Source organism: Anneissia japonica, unplaced genomic scaffold (assembly GCF_011630105.1).
Source record: "Anneissia japonica isolate Jap-2015-1 unplaced genomic scaffold, ASM1163010v1 scaffold287981_len1045443_cov154, whole genome shotgun sequence".
NCBI lineage: Eukaryota > Metazoa > Echinodermata > Crinoidea > Comatulida > Comatulidae > Anneissia > Anneissia japonica.
Window position 1 is genome coordinate 764324 of NW_022695194.1, and position 25098 is coordinate 789421.

At 32.8% G+C, this 25098-nt stretch overlaps 1 protein-coding gene across 2 annotated transcripts in view; it reads left to right on the forward strand.

Annotated features, from left to right (window-relative positions):
* The window catches only part of LOC117101407 (FERM domain-containing protein 4A-like), an 82940-nt gene that overhangs the window by 42908 nt on the left and 14934 nt on the right, over positions 1-25098 (forward strand). For both annotated transcript variants that reach the window (XM_033241386.1, XM_033241385.1), the window contains exon 3: positions 16321-16415. In XM_033241386.1, coding sequence (XP_033097277.1) covers positions 16321-16415 — 95 coding nt within the window. The remainder of the gene's footprint in view (positions 1-16320; positions 16416-25098) is intronic.

Sequence of the window (25098 nt, forward strand, 5' to 3'; positions counted from 1 at the left end):
GGTTCTACCACGCCTGCCTTGCCCTGGAGTTGTTATTTTGATAAACAACTTAAATAACAACTCCCTGGCCTTGTTTATGACATTTTATGGCTGAGCGAGCGCCATAGTATATTGGCTTAAGATAAGAAATTTTGTTTCATTGCTCTATGACATCGTGGAAATCACATTTTTCGTGAAATTTTCGGGATATTAAAAAAAATCGGGAGATATTAATAAAAATCGGGAGGGCGGGAGACGGCCTCAAAAATCGGGAGAAACCCGCAATTCTCGGGAGAATTGGGATCTCTGTCATTATGCAAATGGTAAAACCAATATTGTTCATATAATTTTGTGCTGATGCTCATTAAATTCCATATTTTTAATTATGAATAATTCAGGTAATAATATCTATCTTAGTTTAGTTATAATTTAGCTGAGGAGAGATGCACTAACCACAATGAAGTAACTATGGACTTGACATTGGTACTGTGGATGAGTTGTCTATTAACAGCATACAGCATAGGAATGATAGCAGTCAACCTGTATTTTTAAAGACTATAACTGCACTCAAGTGTTGATGTACTACTGTATATATATTACATATGATTTTAATTAAGTGTAGAACTGACCTTTAACCCAGTTTCAACACATTTAACAAGGCTCTGTTGTTGAACTGTTATTTAGCTGGTCAGGTGATCATTATGCAAATGGTAAAACCATTATTGTTCATATAATTTTGTGCTGGTGCTCATTAAATTCCATATTTTTGATTATGAATAATTTAGGTAATAAACTATCTTGACATTTGATTTACTCATCAAGTAGAGTGGTAGACAAATAAAGACATGGTGTATATCACAGAATTTTCTGTTGATTAAAAAAAAATCCTGATTGGAAATTCGCAAAGATAACCAAGGGACATCATTCGGTAATTAGGAACTTGACATTTAGTCTCAGACTTAGCCGCCTACTGAAGAACGAACGTTTAATCTCTGTGACTAGACCATTTTTCCACTTGCAAAAAATCATTCCTTTTGTTTTTATTTGATTAATACTGTTATTTTTTTCTTTCATGGCAACATAAATTTAAATGATTAAAAAAAAACTAAAAAGCATATCGAGATTAGCACCCACCAATGTGTGGGTCAAGTATTAGGAAAAGGTGCATAGCCTGATAACATATAAAAGAAATTACTCCACTAGCTTTAATGGCCATGAAGCAAGGGGTTTTCCAGAAAGTCAATTCATTCAATTCTTGTTACTTTTATTGATAAACATTTACAATAAATAGTAAATTTTTAACATCAAACTTGTGTCACTTTGTTAAATTTCACAAAACATTAAAATCCTACTTAATGAAGACAACCAGTCGAATAGAAAACTGGACAGTACTCGACAAAACAAAATGGCTGCATAGTTACTGCGATACAAGCTGCGTAAATCAAGGTTGCTTCGGATTGTGACAGTATGGGTTTCCACAAAAATAATGTATTTATCCAATTTTTGAATTCTGTTAGGCTACAATTATTTTGACTTCATGTGGATAAATATTATAATTTTTATTTTCTGAAATTTAATTTAAATTATATTAACGCCAGTGTTGTTGCTGACCAATTGAACAGGTTTGTTTTGGTCACTTGGATAACTTAACGCTGATTAACGCACTCTGTTTTACGTTAATTTTCATTGTCAACAAAGTCTGTTTTACGAACTAGTCGAATGAAAATAATACTCAACTAAAAATCGTAGTCAATGAAATGAACCAGTCGAATGAGCCCATTAGATTTGATTATTTAAATCTCAACATAAACTGGTAGAATATTAATTCAGTTGGATTGTACAATAGCTTATTCTTGAAGATCAATTAAAAGAAATACAGGTTAAAGTATTTATCATTTCATGAAAATTTAAAAAAAATAAATAAATAAAACAGTTAAAAGTATATAAAATTGGTTTGTGTGAGCATTTACTTCAGAGGTTCGTCATCATCATCATCATCATTACCTTCTTCTGTCACTGCAAACTTTTTTCAATTACTATACACAATGGTTTGATGCATTTCGAATATGTGCCGCAGTCAAACTTAACTAGGATAAACTAATCAGCGGCCTTTTTTTACAATATCGTATAACGATATGATATTACATCACCAGTATTCTGAATGGTTAAATATACTTTTTTTTAATTGCATGTTTCGTTGATAAAGCTCGGTGCAGTACCATTAAAAACGTCAACCCAGATCTGAATATTAACAGTAGTGTTTAAATTGAAAACAATCCTACTTATACTGTATTGTAGTATAGATGCAAAATATGACAAAGGATTATGTGGTATTGACATTAGCGCATAGTTGTGGTATTACAGTCTGTCTTAGATGTGCCATCTATTGTCTTACTCCCTCTGCCTAGGAGGCAACCAAGTTCACATCTTGGGCTTTTAGTGGTTTTCAGAACTGTTTGTAGACCCAAGGGGTCATGGAAGTGTATAGGCTCCCATTCAGTAACATAATGGGAAAATTAGTAGCCTGCGACTTGATATTATGCAAATATTGCAACTAGATAACACTGAGGTGTTCAACTGTCAGCTGTATCTTTGTGTGTTGAAATTCCATACAAAATATTTATAGCGCATTTTGTCTTTTGACAAATAGAAGTTAATAGTTTCGTGTCGCTTTCCACTGCGGAGTAAAACCTCGACCTGATATTGTCTGTTGTCAAATCTTGAAAAGTCTAAAAATTTGATTAAACTGTTGAGTGGTTTAATATTTTTTAAAATATCTTAATGAAATACCTAAACTATTTATCTCGCTGATTTACAGAATTTTTACTATGGAATTTCCTAAATTTATTACTGTATACTATTAGCCAGTGGCCCTTTCCACTAAGCCACGCCCCTTGGATATTGTCGCTAGGTCTCACAAAATGAAAGTGTAAAGCATACGTGTACACGTGTACTGTGAGATAGCTTGCGTGTTTGTAAGACACGCACATATTCCTGGCCCACTTCTAAGTTTGATTGATGCTCAGGAAAGGTCAAGGTCATACTATAGGATAGAGATCCAAAGTTGGAAGACACCCACTTCTCTCCGAAATCTGGTTTAACACGTTGACTGCCAGACATTTTTTTTAGGTTCCTTCTTGTGTGTGAGAACAAGTTTACATGTACTAACATACTTTTCTGAAATTTTATCTAGTAATATATTTTATAAATTGTGTGTTTAAGGAAATCGGTGAGAAAAGTATTAGGGGATGAGTAAACTCGTTGCCGGCAATTGGACAGCATTTTTTGTTGTCTCTGCCAAGTGCGAGTTTTCTCGTCCACTTTTTACATGGGTTGGTACGTATATGTTCAGAGGGTGCCCCCACTCGTGCAATTGAGTTTAATGCCAGCAAGATAACACAACAAACATACATTCGTTATTTGTACGTTAATGTTTAGGTGTATCGTCCCCGAACTACTAGCCGTTAAATTCGTGGCTCTACAATGTATAACAAAGAAGTAATAAATGCTAGAATGTTACCCCGATTTTAACGAGTATAGTCGTCCCTAGCGCCCTCAGAAACACCCTATGGGATGAGTATACTCATCGCTGGCAGCGAACGTGTTAATTAGCTTTGGTTGCAATGGAGGCATTGTTAGTTAGCAAAAAAAGTAGGCCTACTAAAAACACAAACATCTTGAATTTCTCCAATTGTTGCAGCAATTTATAGATTTGGTGATGAAATCTGTTCAGAAAAAAACATCCTAAAAATTGAATGAAAATATCAAATTGCTCATTTATATTACAATATTTGGCTTTTTTTTCCCTTTTTTTTTTGGCATTGTTTTTTATTTGGCCTTAAACTTTACATCCATAACCTACAATTACCTCAACAGGAAGGTATTCAACCAATTGTTATGTAAAAACCTGCTATTTTTCTTTCTAAGAATTTAAGTTTTCAATGACAAAGTCATAATAATTTTGGTTCTTGTATTGTGCTTAATTCTAGAATTGGTTCAAGATCATTTTTTTTTTTATTTAACCTCGTAAAAATGCAGCACAAAATATCATAGACATACTCATTATAATGTTATAGATTCAGAGTTCAGATCCAGATTCAATTTTATTATTGAATATGGATATAGCTGTGCGTACATTTTTCAGTCAAGTTTTATGAAAACATTTGTTCCATATCTAGTTAAATACATAAAAACTTCAAACAGACAATAACAAAGTACAATTACATTATTATTAAAAAATATTGTACAACATTATTAAAAAACTTATGATACAATCTGATTGATTATGGTATGAATAAAGTGGGTTCTTGCATCTGTTTGTTACATTTACTATGATTAATTTTTTCGAAACCAGGAGAAAAGTTTAGCTTTTTCGGAGAGGAGGATGGGTTACTTCCAAAAATTCAGATATTGAGGGTTTCGCTTTGATATGATTTACACCGTACTGTTTTCGGTGTAACCCTCAGGAATGCCAATATTGGTGCAAGCATCTTCCGCAGATTGAAACTCATTTAGATTGACACGACACGGAGACGTATCTAAAAGGAGGTTCAAAACAGATTAATAATCTGATCCAAACCGAATGTTCTTTTTTGACTTTTTATGTTTAATGCTACTGTTTATTACCCCTAGCAAAGGAGGTTGTTTTTACTGCTGTCTGTCAATCTGCAAGATTATGCAAAAACAAAGGCATAGGTCATCATAAAATTTAGTGGAATGGTATGTAATAATATAAGAGACGATTCAATTTTGGGAAGAAAAGGTGGAAGGAGGGTCACAAATTCATTTTTATACCCACTGACCATAAAAGAAGGTACTGTAATGGAATCGCCCATCATACGCGGCCTGCATATATGTTTGGTATTCAGGCACCGGGCCGAAAATAATAGAATTGTCCATCGTACAGACTATGCATCGGTACAGTATTAAGGAACAGGGTGGATATATACACTCTATGGAATGACTACTGTGCTCATTTAATATGTACTGTACCTAGATCCAGATCTATAAATAGGCCAATGAAATTCTTAGGTCTAAACCGATGTTCACTACTGTATTAACAACTCATCTATGATGATTACATTCAGTATGTTGTTGTGAAGTGACTAGTGAAGATGGTATGTTATTACTGCCAGTTAAATGGTCTTCATTGATGGCAACCCTGTCATTAGTGAACTGCTAATGGCAGGTGTTACCAGAGATTCAACATCTGTATACACAGTGTTAAACTGTCATGTTTGACTGGTATTCTCGTAAATCTAGACATCATCACTGTGTCCCACACCAGCTGTTTGTATTATTCAGCCTTCTTCTGGTCCAGGCAGTCGGCCGAACCTGTCTGCATCTCTTTTAGCTACTATGCCGACATTTGTCTCCGTTATAGACGCGTGTCTAGCTACAGGTATTTTAATCTGGATATGTTCCACGGTCGAACACAGTGGCTTTGTCCTATGGCAAATTTCATGCTTCGACTACACATTTTCAAACTGGTTGAATGAACTCGGTGAAACAAGTAATTATTGCTTTTTGTTAAATTTTATACAAATAAAGCCAAATTTTACTAGAATTAATTAGTAGCCAATTGTGTAAAAAATTGTGACTTGAGTTTGATCTCATTATTACGTCTGGTTCCGTCTAGAGATTATTAAAAAAATGCTACAGTATTTAAATAATATTGTGGCGTCAAACAGTGGCCCATTTTGGATTTGTTGGTATCATGTTTCATAATTATAAACTGTAACAACCTCCACAGCTTACACATCCTTCATATTAACTGCTAAATTCCTGAATTTATAAAACCACAAGTTGCTATGCATTCCAAATGTGGCAATAAAAACAAAATTTTGGAAAATTCCGAAAATAGTTGATACTTTACCATAACCCTAACTGTCATAAATATCTTCAGCATTAAGATTTATGGTACATACATGTTAATTTATTATTTATTGCTTTGTTGGGTTTTCTCAGCATAACAACATTTTATCTCACTCTTGTCACTACACTCTATGTTTTTAGGGGTGGAGGCTTATTTTTGATGGTAAGCATTCATGCAGTTCATTTGTTCTTCTTATTGGCGCACACAGAACTTATTGTCGACAGACAAATGTGGCTGTCTGTAGTGTTATTAATACTGTACCCCTAAAAAAATAACAAAACAGTATTAGGCCCTATAAAAATGTTATTAGTTTATCACCCTATCTGGGCAGGAAAAGTGATGGGGGGAGGGAGGCTTTTTTTTTTTTTTTTATTTTGCTAAAGCCAAATATAACCGCTGGTTTGTTTGCTGGTGCATTGATATTCAAAAACAGGATTTAGATAATGCAAACAATATCTACTAACTATTTAATAAAATAAATGAAAAACATAAATAAATAAAATTTTTAAAAAAAATGTTCAAAATAAATTTTTTTTTTACCAAACACAAATTTATTTTTATTACCAAAATTCATGTCGCTCGGCTCTGACAAATTATTGTTTAGAATCTAAACTGTTGTGTGACAAAAATAGCAATACAACCATTCAATGAAAGGGACTGTCCCTTTACTAAAATGACATCGTCCAATCATGAGTTATTTTTTATGATTTATTGTATTGATGCTGCATGTTCCCTTAATGGAAGTATATCCTATTGTAAGTTGCTTTTACTTTCATTTAAGTGGTGCACATGACTATAATTGTTGTTTTAGTTAAGCATCAACAAAGTCTTTGTTTTGTTTGTTTTTTTAAGGCAGGGTATTTTTTTAAAATTTGTTTATCACTTATAAATATTCAGTTCTTAAAGGCAGGCTCTGGAGTAAGTAACATTTTTTAATAGTGTACTCTATGTTGTAAAACCGATTTTTCAAGACATAGAAACGATGAAAACAAGATTAAGAGATTTTTTAATATTCAAAAACTTGGGGAAAAGAGTGGTTAACCCCCCTTCCCCCCCCCCCCATTTTTTAAATATTTAAAAAGTTGTGTCTCTCAATAATAACCATCCTGAATTCTTCATTAAGAACATTCTTTTTGTGTTTTATAAAAGTCAGTACAGGATTTTAAAATTTTTTTTCCTCCGGAGCTTGGCCTTAAAAAAGTAATTTATTAATTAATAAGTTACATGATGTAATTATACAAGCATGTGATGCAATAGCATAGGATTTAGGCTTTCAGTAAACAAATCCAGGGTTCGAGCCGAAGGCAAACCCCTTTTTTTTTTATCCTTGAGCAAGGCATTCCAACTTGTCTGTCTTCACAGGTAGGCTGGAATGTCATTGCCCTGTTAACTACCAGCCAACATTTTATAGAGCATTTGCCCTAGGGAGTAATTCAATGTGTTTTCCATGCATGTAGGTGTCTGCACTGTTGATAATAGTATTAAGACCTTGGCATTAGCATAGCAGCTATTTATAAGATTGATATAATTTGATATCATGTCATAATTATGGTATCTTCTAATCATATTTGCATTGAACTTTGACTCTTGTATGTTCAAGGTCATAATGTCATTGTTTTTTGTGTAAAAGCATGTGCCTACTACATGTGCTATATCGAAATACATCGGGAAGCTTTCGATCTGTGCGGCGACACAATGCTAGAACGGAATTACTCATGCGTGACCGTCCTACCGGGCGTCCTACGTTCTCTGCATACGTAAATTTGGCCAAATTGCATCCTAGAATCCATGCAACGAGCTCCTCTCATACGCGCAGGTGTCTTTTACTGACGTCATTACGTTCGACGTCCTACCGTCTTCGTGCAATCAAAAGTTCCTTATTATTAATTTCACATCAAAGTTTCAAGTGATTTGCTATACCTAAACAAAAACATGTGTCCTAATGGGAAAATACAAGGGTTTATGTACATTACTACTTGGCCTCATAGCTCAGTTGGTAGAGTATCCGAACAGTAATCGGAAGGTCTTGGGTTCAAATCCTGATGGCAACATTACTGCAGTGTCGTTTGGAGTAATTAAATGAAAAAAAACTATTTTGATAAACTCCAAATCTTGTAAAACCGTGCAGCAAAGATTATTACAAGATCTTCACGATGCGACTCCAGTACTCAAGCCTTGCAAGCTAGACCTTACTCTACTTAATCTTAAACAAAGAATGCACAATACTAAAACAATAACTATGTATCAAATCTTCAATAACAATGTTCCATCATATCTTTCTAACCGCTTTCACTTAAGAGAAAATAGTTATAATACCAGACTTGCCAATGGCATCAACTTTAACATTCCTAAAGTGAACACCGAGTGCAAGAAAAATAGCCTCTCATATCATGGTGCTATGCTTTGGAATGACCTTTCCGATGAACTTAAATGTTCTTCCAATCTCCATATTTTCAAGCAAAGTCTTCATAAAAGTTTTTGATTTAATCCATTGTCATCCCCGAAACTTAGAAATACCGGGTTGAGTATATTATTATTATTATTATAACAGGAGGGAAAATTAAAAGTAGGCTCCTATCGGGAGTATGTTTGCCCAGGGAGTTGTTATAACAACTCCCTGGGCAAACATACTCCCGATAGGAGCCTACTTTTAATTTTCCCTCCTGTTATAATAATAATAATAATATACTCAACCCGGTATTTCTAAGTTTCGGGGATGACAATGGATTAAATCAAAAACTTTTATGAAGACTTTGCTTGAAAATATGGAGATTGGAAAGGTCATTCCCTGTCTCTTATACACATCTAGATGTGTATAAGAGACAGACTCACTTATCTATTTTTAAACTGTTGGCATCTTCCGCAGATTGAAACTCATTTAGATTGACACGACACGGAGACGTATCTAAAAGGAGGTTCAAAACAGATTAATAATCTGATCCAAACCGAATGTTCTTTTTTGACTTTTTATGTTTAATGCTACTGTTTATTACCCCTAGCAAAGGAGGTTGTTTTTACTGCTGTCTGTCAATCTGCAAGATTATGCAAAAACAAAGGCATAGGTCATCATAAAATTTAGTGGCTGTCTCTTATACACATCTAGATGTGTATAAGAGACAGCAATTTTATTATTGAATATGGATATAGCTGTGCGTACATTTTTCAGTCAAGTTTTATGAAAACATTTGTTCCATATAGTTAAATACATAAAAAAAATTAAACAGACAATAACAAAGTACAATTATATTATCATTAAATGTTCAACATTATTAAAAAACTTATGATACAATCTGATCGATTATGGTATGAACAAAGTGGATTCTTGCATCTGTTTGTTACATTTACTATGATTAATTTTTTCATAACCAGGAGAAAAGTTTAGCTTTTTCTTAGAGGAGGATTGGTTACTTCCAAAAATTCAGATATTGAGGGTTTCGCTTTGATATGATTTACACCGTACTGTTTTCGGTGTAACCCTCAGGAATGCCAATATTGGTGCAAGCATCTTCCGCAGATTGAAACTCATTTAGATTGACACGACACGGAGACGTATCTAAAAGGAGGTTCAAAACAGATTAATAATCTGATCCAAACCGAATGTTCTTTTTTGACTTTTTATGTTTAATGCTACTGTTTATTACCCCTAGCAAAGGAGGTTGTTTTTACTGCTGTCTGTCAATCTGCAAGATTATGCAAAAACAAAGGCATAGGTCATCATAAAATTTAGTGGCTGTCTCTTATACACATCTAGATGTGTATAAGAGACAGCAATTTTATTATTGAATATGGATATAGCTGTGCGTACATTTTTCAGTCAAGTTTTATGAAAACATTTGTTCCATATAGTTAAATACATAAAAAAAATTAAACAGACAATAACAAAGTACAATTATATTATCATTAAATGTTCAACATTATTAAAAAACTTATGATACAATCTGATCGATTATGGTATGAACAAAGTGGATTCTTGCATCTGTTTGTTACATTTACTATGATTAATTTTTTCATAACCAGGAGAAAAGTTTAGCTTTTTCTTAGAGGAGGATTGGTTACTTCCAAAAATTCAGATATTGAGGGTTTCGCTTTGATATGATTTACACCGTACTGTTTTCGGTGTAACCCTCAGGAATGCCAATATTGGTGCAAGCATCTTCCGCAGATTGAAACTCATTTAGATTGACACGACACGGAGACGTATCTAAAAGGAGGTTCAAAACAGATTAATAATCTGATCCAAACCGAATGTTCTTTTTTGACTTTTTATGTTTAATGCTACTGTTTATTACCCCTAGCAAAGGAGGTTGTTTTTACTGCTGTCTGTCAATCTGCAAGATTATGCAAAAACAAAGGCATAGGTCATCATAAAATTTAGTGGCTGTCTCTTATACACATCTAGATGTGTATAAGAGACAGCAATTTTATTATTGAATATGGATATAGCTGTGCGTACATTTTTCAGTCAAGTTTTATGAAAACATTTGTTCCATATAGTTAAATACATAAAAAAAATTAAACAGACAATAACAAAGTACAATTATATTATCATTAAATGTTCAACATTATTAAAAAACTTATGATACAATCTGATCGATTATGGTATGAACAAAGTGGATTCTTGCATCTGTTTGTTACATTTACTATGATTAATTTTTTCATAACCAGGAGAAAAGTTTAGCTTTTTCTTAGAGGAGGATTGGTTACTTCCAAAAATTCAGATATTGAGGGTTTCGCTTTGATATGATTTACACCGTACTGTTTTCGGTGTAACCCTCAGGAATGCCAATATTGGTGCAAGCATCTTCCGCAGATTGAAACTCATTTAGATTGACACGACACGGAGACGTATCTAAAAGGAGGTTCAAAACAGATTAATAATCTGATCCAAACCGAATGTTCTTTTTTGACTTTTTATGTTTAATGCTACTGTTTATTACCCCTAGCAAAGGAGGTTGTTTTTACTGCTGTCTGTCAATCTGCAAGATTATGCAAAAACAAAGGCATAGGTCATCATAAAATTTAGTGGAATGGTATGTAATAATATAAGAGACGATTCAATTTTGGGAAGAAAAGGTAGAAGGAGGGTCACAAATTCATTTTTATACCCACTGACCATAAAAGAAGGTACTGTAATGGAATCGCCCATCATACGCGGCCTGCATATACTGTATGTTTGGTATTCAGGCACCGGGCCGAAAATAATGAAATTGTCCATCGTACAGACTATGCGTCGGTACAGTATTAAGGCACAGGGCGGATATATACACTCTATGGAATGACTACTGTGCTCATTTAATATGTACTGTACCTAGATCCAGATCTATAAATAGGCCAATGAAATTCTTAGGTCTAAACCGATGTTCACTACTGTATTAACAACTCACCTATGATGATTACAGTCAGTATGTTGTTGTGAAGTGACTAGTGAAGATGGTATGTTATTACTGCCAGTTAAATGGTCTTCATTGATGGCAACCCTGTCATTAGTGAACTGCTAATGGCAGGTGTTACCAGAGATTCAACATCTGTATACACAGTGTTAAACTGTCATGTTTGACTGGTATTCTCATAAATCCAGACATCATCACTGTGTCCCACACCAGCTGTTTGTATTATTCAGCCTTCTTCTGGATATGTTCTTCTCCCTCCTCATTTGGTTATCCTTCGTTAAATCAATTTGTTCATTTATTTTATTTATCATTTGTCCTTCAATTTACTGCTAGTTAATTTTATTAGTTATATGAAATAAATGCTTCATTAACCAGTGTACACAAGCCTACTGTCTAATTGTATTGTAAATCCATGAATCTATACGCTTTTTGGAGGACGTCCACACTTTTTAAGTCTTCTGTTGTATAATAATAACCAATCCATCTGCTGTTCTATTTACTGGCCTAATTATACCATGTCCTTGTCTACTCATTTTGTTCGTGTGCACGTCTAATGCCATCCCTTCCATTATGCCTATCATATCAAGCTATGTTATAAATGCATTAATTACTTGATTATCATATGTCCCAAGGTCATACTTACAATATACTCAGTATAACATGGACAGAATTTTTGCCACTCAATAATTCACTATTGACAATCACCAAAGATTTTTGCCACTCAATATTTTGATAATGAAAATAATCCTTGATTTTTGCCAATAAATATTTTTGCTTTTGACAACCACACAATATTTTTTAGCACTTTAACCACTATTGAGGCAACAAGTGCAATATTTTGCCATCAATATTTTCGTATTGACACTTGCTGATGTTTGCCATTCAACACTAAAGTCATTTTTCCAGTATTTTTGCCAATCAGTATTTTTTGCTATTGACAATCAATCACCCATTAGTTTTGTCATTTAATTATTTATGATTGATGTGACTATATTATAATCTTTCATCAAACGTCAAGAGCAATGAATCTTGAATGTTGCAAAACGATAAATTCAGATGGATTTGGTCTATTTTTATTTGCTCTACAATTTATGACGGCATTTCACCATGCCTTACAAAGCAATATAAAAAAATACTATAAAAACCTGACAAATTAGTGTTTTTGTGAGCCTACTATTGGTCGCGCTTGACAAATCTTGATTCTGCCGCCTTATACTTATACTTTTTACTTTGCCGAATAAATATTATTATTATATAGCATGATAGTATCTTTTTTCTGCTAATTATTTTGCAAATGGTAACAAATCATAATAAAAGACACATTAAAAAACAGGATGTCGAAACTTGTTGCGTGTATTGGTCTTGTTTAGTCATTGTATCAGTAAAGCTAATTAGTTACAATTGGTTACTGTTAAAATCATATCTGTTATATCAATTATATCCCAGATAACTAAAAAAACTGTGACAGGGATGCTGTGTTAATAATATGCTCCAGGCAGTCGGCCGAACCTGTCTGCATCTCTTTTAGCTACTATGCCGACATTTGTCTCCGTTATAGACGCGTGTCTAGCTACAGGTATTTTAATCTGGATATGTTCCACGGTCGAACACAGTGGCTCTGTCCTATGGCAAATTTCATGCTTCGACTACCGTACACATTTTCAAACTGGTTGAATGAACTCGGTGAAACAAGTAATTATTGCCTTTTGTTAAATATTATACAAATAAAGCCAAATTTTACTAGAATTAATTAGCAGCCAATTGTGTAAAAAATTGTGACTTGAGTTTGATCTCATTATTACGTCTGGTTCCGTCCAGAGATTAAACAAAAAATGCTACAGTATTTAAATAATATAGTGGCGTCAAACAGTGGCCCATTTTGGATTTGTTGGTATCATGTTTCATAATTATAAACTGTAACAGCCTCCACAGCTTACACCTCCTTCATATTAACTGCTAAATTCGTGAATTTATAATACCACAAGTTGCTATGCATTCCACATGTGCCAATAAAAACAAAATTTTGAAAATTCCGAAAATAGTTGATACTTTATTGTAACCCTAACTGTCATAAATATCTTCAGCATTAAGATTTATGGTACATACATGTTAATTTATTAGTTATTGCTTTGTTGGGTTTTCTCAGCATAACAACATTTTATCTCACTCTTGTCACTACACTCTATGTTTTTAGGGCTGGAGGCATATTTGTGATGGTAACCATTCATGTAGTTCATTTGTTCTTCTTTGAAATTGTCATTTTTAAAAGATGAGCACATAACACTCCAGTTAAAATGCAAAAATAGTCAGTAGAATTTTACTAGAAGCCAATAGTCTGATAGTCTTATTGGCGCACACAGAACTTATTGTCAACAGACAAATGTGGCTGTCTGTAGTGTTATTAATACTGTACCCCTAAAAAAATAACAAAACAGTATTACATAACAATACATTGAAACTATATAAATTTCATAATGATGATAGTATAGTACTTTACCAAATTCATGTTAACACAAATTTATTTTTATTACCAAAATTCATGTCGCTCGGCTCTGACAAATTATTGTTTAGAATCTAAACTGTTGTGTGACAAAAATAGCAATACAACCATTCAATGAAAGGGACTGTCCCTTTACTAAAATGACATCGTCCAATCATGAGTTATTTTTATGATTTATTGTATTGATGCTGCATGTTCCCTTAATGGAAGTATATCCTATTGTATGTTGCTATCACTTTCATTTAAGTGGTGCACATGACTATAATTGTTGTTTTAGTTAAGCATCAACAAAGTCTTTGTTTTTTTGTTTTTTTTTTAAGGCAGGGTATTTTTTTTAAATTTGTTTATCACTTATAAATATTCAGTTCTTAAAGGCAGGCTCTGGAGTAAATAACATTTTTTGATAGTGTACTCTATGTTGTAAAACCGATTTTTCAAGACATAGAAACGATGAAAACAAGATTAAGAGATTTTTTAATATTCAAAAACTTGGGAAAAAGAGTGGTTAACCCCCTCTCCCCCCCCCCATTTTTTAAATATTTAAAAAGCTGTGTCTCTCAATAATAACCATCCTGAATTCATCATCAAGAACATTCTTTTTGTGTTTTATAAAAGTCAGTACAAGATTTTAAAATTGTTTTTTCCTCCGGAGCTTGGCCTTAAAAAAGTAATTTATTAATTAATAAGTTATTAACATGATGTAATTACTGTATACAAGCATGTGATTCAATAGCATAGGCTTTCAGTAAACAAATCCAGGGTTCGAGCCGAAGGCAAACCCCTTTTTTTTATCCTTGAGCAAGGCATTCCAACTTGTCTGTCTTCACAGGTAGGCTGGAATGTCATTGCCCTGTTAACTACCAGCCAACATTTTATAGAGCATTTGCCCTAGGGAGTAATACAATGTGTTTTCCATGCATGTAGGTGTCTGCACTGTTGATAATAGTATTAAGACCTTGGCATTAGCATAGCAGCTATTTATAAGATTGATATAATTTGATATCATGTCATAATTATGGTATCTTCTAATCATATTTGCATTGAACTTTGACTCTTGTATGTTCAAGGTCATAATGTCATTGTTTTTTGTGTAAAAGCATGTGCCTAGTACATGTGCCTAGGTATTATTGTCAAGAATTATATCATCTTTTTAAAAATTTCTTTCTAATAGACTATATAAAAAGATAAGTTTTTTTCAAAAAATGAAGACTTTACCCATGATTCTACTTCAACTATTGCTGTGTTTATATTTAATATTTCATAATTTTATTTTTTTTTTCATTATTGAATCCTTGTATCTTTTGTAATTATTAAATATGTATTTTTTTTTTTTTTTTATTAAAATGATGTGAGGAGCAATGAATCATAAAATATTTGGAGGTATTTTCTTGAGCAGATGTTCCTTATGGGATATTTTTTTTAATTACACATTTTTTTTTTAAGCGTGCTATATTGAAATACATCGGGAAGCTTTCGATCTGTGCAGCGACACAATGCTAGAACGGAATTACTCATGCGTGACCGGGTGTCCTACGTTCTCTGCATACGTAAATTTGGCCAAATTGCATCCTAGAATCCATGCGACGAGCTCCTCTCATATGCGCAGGTGTCTTTTACTGACGTCATTACGTTCTACGTCCTACCGTCTTCGTCTAATCAAAAGATCCCTATTATTGATTTCACATCAAAGTTTCAAGTGATTTGCTATACCTGAAGAAAAACGTGTCCTAATGGGAAAATACAAGGGTTTATGTACATTACTACTTGGCCTCATAGCTCAGTTGGTAGAGTATCCGAACAGTAATCGGAAGGTCTTGGGTTCTAATCCTGATGGCGACATTACTGCAGTGTCGTTTGGAGTAATTCAATGAAAAAAAACTATTTTGATAAACTACAAATCTTGCAAAACCGTGCAGCAAAGATTATTACAAAATCTTCACAATGCGACTCCAGTACTTAAGCCTTGTAAGCTAGACCTTACTCTACTTAATCTTAAACAAAAAATGCACAATACTAAAGCAATAACTATGTATCAAATCTTCAATAACAATGTTCCATCATATCTTTCTAACCGCTTTCACTTAAGAGAAAATAGTTATAATACTAGACTTGCCAATGGCATTAACTTTAACATTCCTAAAGTGAACACCGAGTGCAAGAAAAATAGCCTCTCATATCATGGTGCTATGCTTTGGAATGACCTTTCCGATGAACTTAAATGTTCTTCCAATCTCCATATTTTCAAGCAAAGTCTTCATAAAAATTTTTGATTTTATCCATTGGCATCCCCGAAACTTAGAAATACCTGGTTGGTGTCCGGCGGGGGATAGTTTCACTGGTAGTTAAGATATTATGTTTTTGTTGTTTTCTTTAATTCATTTTGTTTTTAATATTTTTTTCTTTTCTAATTATGTATGACTTGCAAGGCCTTGATAAAAAACACCCATGGATGATTCAAGTGTCTCCATGTTTAAATACAGTATATTTTTATTATTACATGCGTTTTTCTCAAATATTTATTATCATTATTGATATTATTAATAATAGTAATTGGGGTTTTTTTTTCTGTTTTTCAGTCCAAGCTTCTGACGAAGGATTTGTTGGATTTAGTTGCGTCACATTATATGCTGAAGGAGAAGGGATACTTTGGTCTTTCATTTAGAGATAACAAGTAAGTCACACAGTTAACAAGCTAAATTTTATTACCAACTCATCTAGAAAACTGTAATAAAATAACAATAAAATATACAAACAACAATAAAAAACCACCAACACCAATAGCTATCATTTGATTTCCCGTCAATTGATAATGCGACGGTAGTGGGGGAGAGGGGAACAACTTGATTTTCTGCTACACAACAAGACAACCATTCGTAGAATCCTGTATGAAGAAAGCTTACCTAAAGCGAGTTAGATTGGTACGTGACCAGTTAATTCCGGCTTGAATACCGTAAAACTTTGAGTGGAATCCCTGGGCTTATTTTTTTTGTGAACTTTAGATTGGCTTCCTTTCCAGATGGGCTTCATTTCAAGGCTATTTTGCAAAGTAAAGAGGGGTTGGGGGGGGGGGGCTGGCTACTTTTGCATTGGGGGGGGGGGGCTTCTTTTCAAATTGAATGCTGTAAATGTTGTGAATTTGTACTAGAATACAATAAATAAGGCCACTGTACATAAATTTTGCTGGCATTAAATCACATAAACTACTGTATAAACCAAGTTTGTTTTTAATTTATTTTATTTTTTGATACTCATGTACCGTGTACATACTATAATATCTCGAAAAGAAACCTCTGCTACTTAAAATTTTGAGGCTAATTTTACAAACTAAAGAGGAGGCTTCATCTCGAGAATAAGCCTATTGGACTCGAGGTTTTACAATATACTGTAGGAAGATTGGAATTGTGTTAAATTGTTACAATGCACACAATGTTTATGAATGTTCCAGCCTAGGTCCTAGGAAGAATGGAAAAAACATTTTGGTATACAGTTCATTAATATTATGTAAACTAATATTATGCTCCCTTCATAAAGAAATTTTGGAAGTCATGTAAAGTCTCTATTTGATGTCGAATTATGAAACATGATAGACTGGGCACCAAGACCTGATGATTAGTGCATTAAATTCAACAATGACAATTTACAAAATTATTTAAATAACAAGATATTGTGAGACATGGGATTTAACTGTAAATGTTAACAAAAGTAACATTGTTGTTTTTAAAAAAGGGAATAAACTAAAGAAATATGAAAAATGGAATTACAATGGCACTACAATCGAAATTTCAAAATCATATAAGTATTTAGGAGTTACTTTAAATTCAAATGGTAAATGGAATAAAGCCAAAGAAAGTAATTTTCTACAAGCTAATAAAGCCTTATGTGCTTTGAAGGGGGTAATTCAGGGACGTTTTGGTCATCTACCGATTAACTTATGGAATCAAATTTTTGATGTTAAAGTATTACCGATTTTACTCTATGGCAGTGAAATGTGGGGTTTGGATGATATTTCATTTATTGATAAGATACAAATGAAATTTTGTAAATACATATTAGGAGTTGGCAAATCAGCACCCAATATTGGTGTTAGAGGAGAATGCGGGAGATACCCCATACATGTTGCATGTTCTGTTAACGTTATTAGGTATTGGTTAAGACTGATTTATATGGACAGTGAAAAATTTATTAGGCAATGCTATGACTTTCAATACAGAAAAACACAAAGAAACAAGCCTTGTTGGGCCTTAGATGTTAAAAATATATTATGTTCCATTGGTTTTGGAGATATTTGGCATGAACAAAAAGTCAACGATTTCAATGATTTTGTATTTAATCTAAAACAAAGGTTAACAGACATTGAAAATCAAAGGTTTTATGAAGAAATTAGGCAACATTCTAAATTAAAATTCTATTCACAAATTAAACATGAATTCAGAGCAGAGGATTATCTAAATACTGTAGACAATTACAGACATAAACAAATCCTTACGAAATTAAGATTGGGGATATTAGAATTAGAAAGAGGAAGATGTTATAATGTTAATAGAAATGAAAGATTATGCAAATTATGTTTGTTACAAAAAGTCGAAGATGAATATCATTTTACCTTAATTTGCCCTTTTTATTCAGATATTAGAACAAAATTTATATTTACCTGTTACACAGACACTCCGTCCGAATTCAAATTTCTTTATTTAATGTCTACTAAAAATGTTGATCTCATTTCAAAGTTATCAAAATGCTTATTATACTCATTTAAATGCAGAAAAGAATATCTAGATGCACTCTAATTTTGTTAATATAATATTTTGTATATTATTTGGGCCAGAGGCCTATATGATTAATAAATGTTCCTTGAAACTGTTTTTCAAGTAAGAAGAAAAGATTATCATTGTATATTTACGGATAATATTTCAGCTGCTCCAAGTTTCTTTCCTATTCTTCCTTCTTCCTGTTATAATTATTATATTGCATTTATTGATAATAGGCCTGTAAATTATTAAACCTAGGCTAGCCAAGTGCCTAGAACCTAGCCTGCAACTTTCGTAAACGTTGTATGCATTATATACTCAATGTAACACAATTCAATCTTCCTATATTGAAGCCCGAGTTAGCTGACCGCATGAAAAACGTTGAATTTTACAGTTTAGACTTGTTGCAGAAAAGATTTGCCTACAGGGAAGTTTATCAAAGCATCATCAAGCTATAGCGCCCTCTGGAGCATGTTATGTTACCATACTAATTAATTTTTTTTTTTTGTGATTGATTGTTATTTTCACTGTATAATTCAATGCAGTTTTTCATGAATTCACCTCAACTCTTGCCAGAGCATTTTGATAAATCAATCCTCAGAAATGTTAAAATGCTTTCATTTGATTAATTTATCACAAATCCAATACATTGAATTTCTTTCTAAATTGTTACTGTACATCGTAGCAGTGATCTATATTCAGTAACTGCAGCGGTGCGATGTAGCGATTGATTCCGTGGATTATCTTTGAATATAACTTCAGAACACCGTCTTTAATCAGCGTTTTTAGACATTCTACATAATAAAGCTAGATTACCACATACATTGCTACTAGTCAAATCTCCAATAAAAAAAAAAACACATTTTTTTTCTATAGATTCAACACCATATCGTCAGGTAAAAAAAAATATATACGTTCTTAGCTCACGCATAACTTATTTGATTAGATACATTGTCATAGTAAATTTTTATTTAAAATAATAAAATTAAATTTTAGCTGTACTAAAATGTGTATATTAAAGATTATTTTATTTTTTCCTTGAGTTTTTGTGTAATATTACAACTTGCAAGTTTAAGATAATAACTGTACCAAAATGTGTATATTTTTATTTTTCTTTGAAAAACAAATATTTCCATAATTTTGTAGATTAGATTTATTATAAATCTTATTATGTTATTTTGATTTGCATACTTTAATTTTTTTTTTATTACTACTTGGAAATTTAAGTTAATAACTTCAATTTCTATGTATTTTACTTTGTTAAATATTAAAAAAAATAATAGTCTTAGTATTGAATCTAAATGGTACGTAGTAGTATGCGATCTGTTAGTTTTAAATTCTTGAGTTAGAAACCTACTGTATTTGATGTGATGCTACATTTGGTATTACAGCTGAAGAAATTCATTATGTAGAATTTTGAAGGATCGGTTTCCAATTCATGAGCTAGAAACATATTACTTAATATATTTGACATCAACCAGTACATTTGATATGTTTACAACCAGTTGACAAAATTCTTTATTAAGAATTTAAAAGGATCTGGTTAAAATCTATGAAATTGAAATTCATTATTTATAATATTTTACATCAAGGTGCATGATATATGTTTACAACTGACAGTTTATTTTAATTTAGAATTTAAAAGGATGTGTTTAAAATTCATGAATTAGAAACCCATTACGAATACTATTTGATATGTTTTACAACTGACAAAATTCTGTATTTAGAATTTAAAAGGATCTGTTTAAAATTCATGAATTAGATGTCTGTTATATAATATTGAACATCGAGCTACATTTGATGTTTACAATTAACAGAATTTTTTAGTAGTGATATTTTAAAGGGGTTTGTTTAAAATTCTTGAATTAGAAATCCATTACATAATATTTAATTATTAAGCTACAGTAATTTTGATATGTTTATTATTATTATTATTATTATTATTGTTATTATTATTTATTATTATTATTATTATTAAATTATTTACAGTATTTATTTAGGCACACAACAAATTCGCAGTACAATAATACAGTAATTGTTTGAAAAGTGTAAATTTATGAACAAAATAAGAACAGTTTGTTTGAGCCTGAAATCTGCCAAAAATATGAACACTGAGCCTGAGCAAAATTTTACTAGGTTTTTTTTTTTTTTTTTTTTTCAATTCAATATACATTTATTCAATTAATGGATGAACATAACAAAAATCTTCCCTCATATAAAAAAAAGTGTAATTCATAGTCAACGAAAGTGGAATGTTTAAGCACTCCAATATCCTAGCTTATAGTAGAACACAAAATGGCTTACAGGTAAAACAAAGAATAAGTAGAATATAAGTCTATGCACACTGATAAGTAATATGGCTTACTAAAGATTTACTGGCCACTTTGGACTTCCTCTAACGGGCGCAAGGACCAAACAAATATCAAGTGATGCATTTTGATTGGCCAATTAATAATCCTTATTGAAAGACACGTATCTTTTTGCAACATTTGAATCCATAACGTATTTTGAAATTTGCATTCTACAATAATTTTACGTAGTATGTTAAACTCAATGAATTACTGTATAAGCCTGCATGCTGATTACAGCTTGCTATATTGTAATGAACAATGCTGGTGTTAGGTTTCCCTATTTTTTATTGTACTGTAGGTGGCGTTCCCAATTAGGTAATTTTCAGTTTTGCATATAAGACCGAGTCTTTCAGTTTGTTCATATGAATCACAGAAGCTACCCATTTGGTTTTAATGTACATTCCTTTAGCGAATAAATGCATATAATTGATTGTAGTTGCTGTTATTAATTGACTGGAACAATTGTAGCAGGGTCACCGACGAGCAGGTTAACAGCATTACCCCCTCCCCCACCCCACAAGGCATGTCACATGTTATTGTAAAATTATACTTAACAATCTGGAAAGAGCTATACGCATTCTGCCCACTGCAGATTCTACAAGCTGCTGTATGTACAATACTCATCTAGTTTCAATCCTTTACCTCAAACTGTATATTCCTTTCATTGTTCAAGACATCAAACATCCACCTTCCACTTTTTTCCTTAAAAACAACCTGCAGATTTTAAATCTAACATTAGTGACTCAGTTTTAACTTTATCTCTTTGCCTAGAACATGTAGGTTTTACATTTGCTGGGCATGAAGTAAAAAAAAAATGCCAAATATGAATAGTTATGGAAGTTGTATAATCTCATAGTGAAATAGGAAATATCAGAAAAGTGAAAGTTGTCTTATAGTGAAAGAAGAAATATGGAGCATAAAATATACTATCATACCCAAAATAAACCCGAAGAAAACCCCATGAATCATGCTTCGTGCGTCAGCTATTTTAGGCACACAGCACTACGCTGGCTCATAAATTACAGGTACAGTGGCCTTCGGGAAAAGGTAGGTCACGGAAGACTTTAAATAAGGTCGTGTAACTTAATGTTGAAGCTAAGCTATTTACCATGTATAAAACATTGATGGATTACCGTGAAGTACAGTATACCATCATGATATGAAAATGTCTAAATCATGCCTGGATTTTTCTCTTCCTGTCCATGAATTCGGTACATAACGTCCGTAGTGAATTCAGCAACCTTTAACGTGCCAAATTCTTTGGTGGGGAAGCAGTACATTCACTATGGATTTAGGGTTAGGGGTTAAGTTCATTGGGAGTGCCGGGCTGTAGCTATAGAAAACTAAGGGTGGGTAGGTGATAACATTTGTAAACTCTAAGTATAAGGGTTTTGAGGATGGGCAAAGGAGTTAATGAAGGTGGTTGGAGGGCTAGGAAATTAGCTTTAGCCTTGGTGGAAAACTAAGGGTGGTGGCCCCCTTCCTTCTCTGACCACCATAGCTATATCCCTGGCAGTGGGGGTAAATCCAGACATTGATATTAAACAGATAATATAATGTGATTAATAATACTTCATAAAATAGTAGATATTTTTTATATCATTTTCTGTGGTCAGTTTTAGGGTAGAGCCATGTTGCTTTCATGTTCATATGTACAATATACGCCTTAATGTAGTTAATGTAAATGTAGTTTTATAGCGCTTTATACTGAAGTCTCAAAGCGCTCAAGGTGTAGACTAGATCGTACAGTAACTTGTTTCTTCCCTAATGGTCTCTTTATGTCTCGGCTACCCGGTAAACCAGTACCAGCTGCCCTCATCTGTCCACAGCAGTGGTTATATATGGAGCCCCTTACTCGTCTCAAAGATGTACTGGGTTCTTTAAAGTGCACATGGCCCAAATTGTGTACACTGCATTGTGTCTACGGTTTATAGTCCTTCCGCGAAGACTTGTTCCACCACCAGAACCATAGGAGGGCGTTCAAACCAGCACGTTGAGCCACCCCTGCTTTAAACCTTCGGCCATTTGTCTTACCATGTTACTATTTTCCATTCCCATCGACATTTTATTACTATTGTTGATTCTTTGTTCTGTTTTTTTGTTTTTTGTTTTTTTTTTATTTATGAGAGACCTTGGTATAATAATATGCAATATTACAAAAAATTCCAGTACACATTATATTTTATGATTTTCTTTACATCTAATTTACATTTTCAATGTACATTTATGCGTGTATTTTATTTTATGTTGTCTGGAACACAATGAAAACCAGTGTGGTTTCATTGGGAAAACCATTTAGAATAAAATATTAATGATATATAAAAGATAAACAAATATTAATACTGTAAATATTAATAATATTAACATGCAATTTCATTGCGAACATGTTGTAGAATGGTTTCAAAAGCAAATATAATTCTCATTAATTTTTATGATGTAATAAACTGAATTAGTCACCAAACCAAAGCCGTTATAGTGGGTATAACATCAAACCAACAGCTAGGTGACAGTTTTTTCACACAATAATAAGCCTCCGCTCGAGTAAATTTGGACAGTCTTTAAACTCCTCAAACTTTTTTATTTCTACATTTTATCATAAAATAACTTATCAGAAAGCCTTGGTAAATATTTCTTTAATAAACATCATAAGTATTGACCTGCTAGATTTGAAATGGAGTGAAAAAAGAAATGGAAAACTTAAGCATTTTTGCATAGCCTCCTCTCATGAAAACATGCCTAGACTAGAGAGTCATACAAATAACGTTCTTCTGACTCATTGGCAATTGTAGTTAAAAAAAAACAATTAAAGTTTGTCCAGTAGTTTAAATACTTCATACAGAAATTGCAACAAAATGACTTGGTGACAGTATTTTAGCTGAATGTGTACCTCTAATCAACAGCGATCACCTTAGTCAAAGCTGGATGTGGCGAGTCCTACGAGCGACGGGACACGGCCCCCAAAAAGTCCACTCAAATTTCTTCATAATTTTAGTCTGAATGGAAATTTAAATCTCAAGAATCTATGAATCATTGAAAATGTTTGTTATAAAAATTATCTTCTACGCTAACTTCATTACATTTTAGATGATTTAATAGACACCACTTTCGAATCCGCTCAATGTTAGCATAGGACTTTACGATGTAAACAAATTTTAATACCAAATCAGTCAAATTTTGATGACGTCATCTTTGGTGACTAATTTGGTTTTAAGAATGGATTTTTTAAAATGATTCAACAAGCATATTACTACGTTTTTATGTATCTTGTGCACGTTGTATATTTTGAAACAAATTCAAATTGATATAATTCATTTTCTATAAAGCTAATATCATTCTTCAATCAAAATTCAAACGCCTTTGCAAGAGTCATTGTACTCAAATAGTGAAAGCAGTGATACATGGCTGTTAAATTAGTCTTTGATTTGATAATACATTATCAAGTGAGCTGTGGATGTAAATTTCGAATTATGAAAAGCTAATGACATTCTTGAATTAAAACGGTTTTTTGCATGGAAGTCATGTAAAGCAATATCACAAAACCAGTTCGGATAGTCCAAAGATTTGTTTCCAGTGAGGTTTTTCTTGTGGTGAATTGCACACGGAACCAACGGCTTAATTGTCTCAACCGAAAGACAGTTCATTATCATAACTTGTATTTCAGCCCTCCGGCTGAAACACAAGGAAAGTCAGCGGTGGGAATTTAACTGCGGACCTAGAGATCTGCACAGTTCAGCACACGCACACACAGTAGCTACCACCATTTTTAATAGCTAAGCTGCTCAATTGAAATTATCTTTGATTTGATAGTACAGTATAAATTTTATGAAGTGAGCCCTCTATTGTCATTGATTAAAAAAATATGAAAAGCTAATGACATTCTTCAATTAAAATTCAAATATTTTTGCAGCTTGAGAGTCAGGTAAAGCATGGGTAAAAGCAATAATACACAATTCTTGAAAATTACCTTTGCTTTGATAATATGAATTATATGAAGTGAGCCCTCTATTGTCATGGATGTCAATTTCAAAATGTGCAAGCACTTTGAAGTGAGCCCTCTAGTGTTGTCCCGGTTAACTGTTATGTATTTACAAACACGGTAGTAAAGCTTTCTATTGTATGCAGAATCCCTGTAAAGTATTGAATACAATAGATTGCTGATCCAGGCACTGATGCGTCAGACGTGCATTACCATATGAAAGGCCCCACGCCCGAGTGGTGAAACAGAACCTATCAAGGCTATGAATCAGGCCTAGTT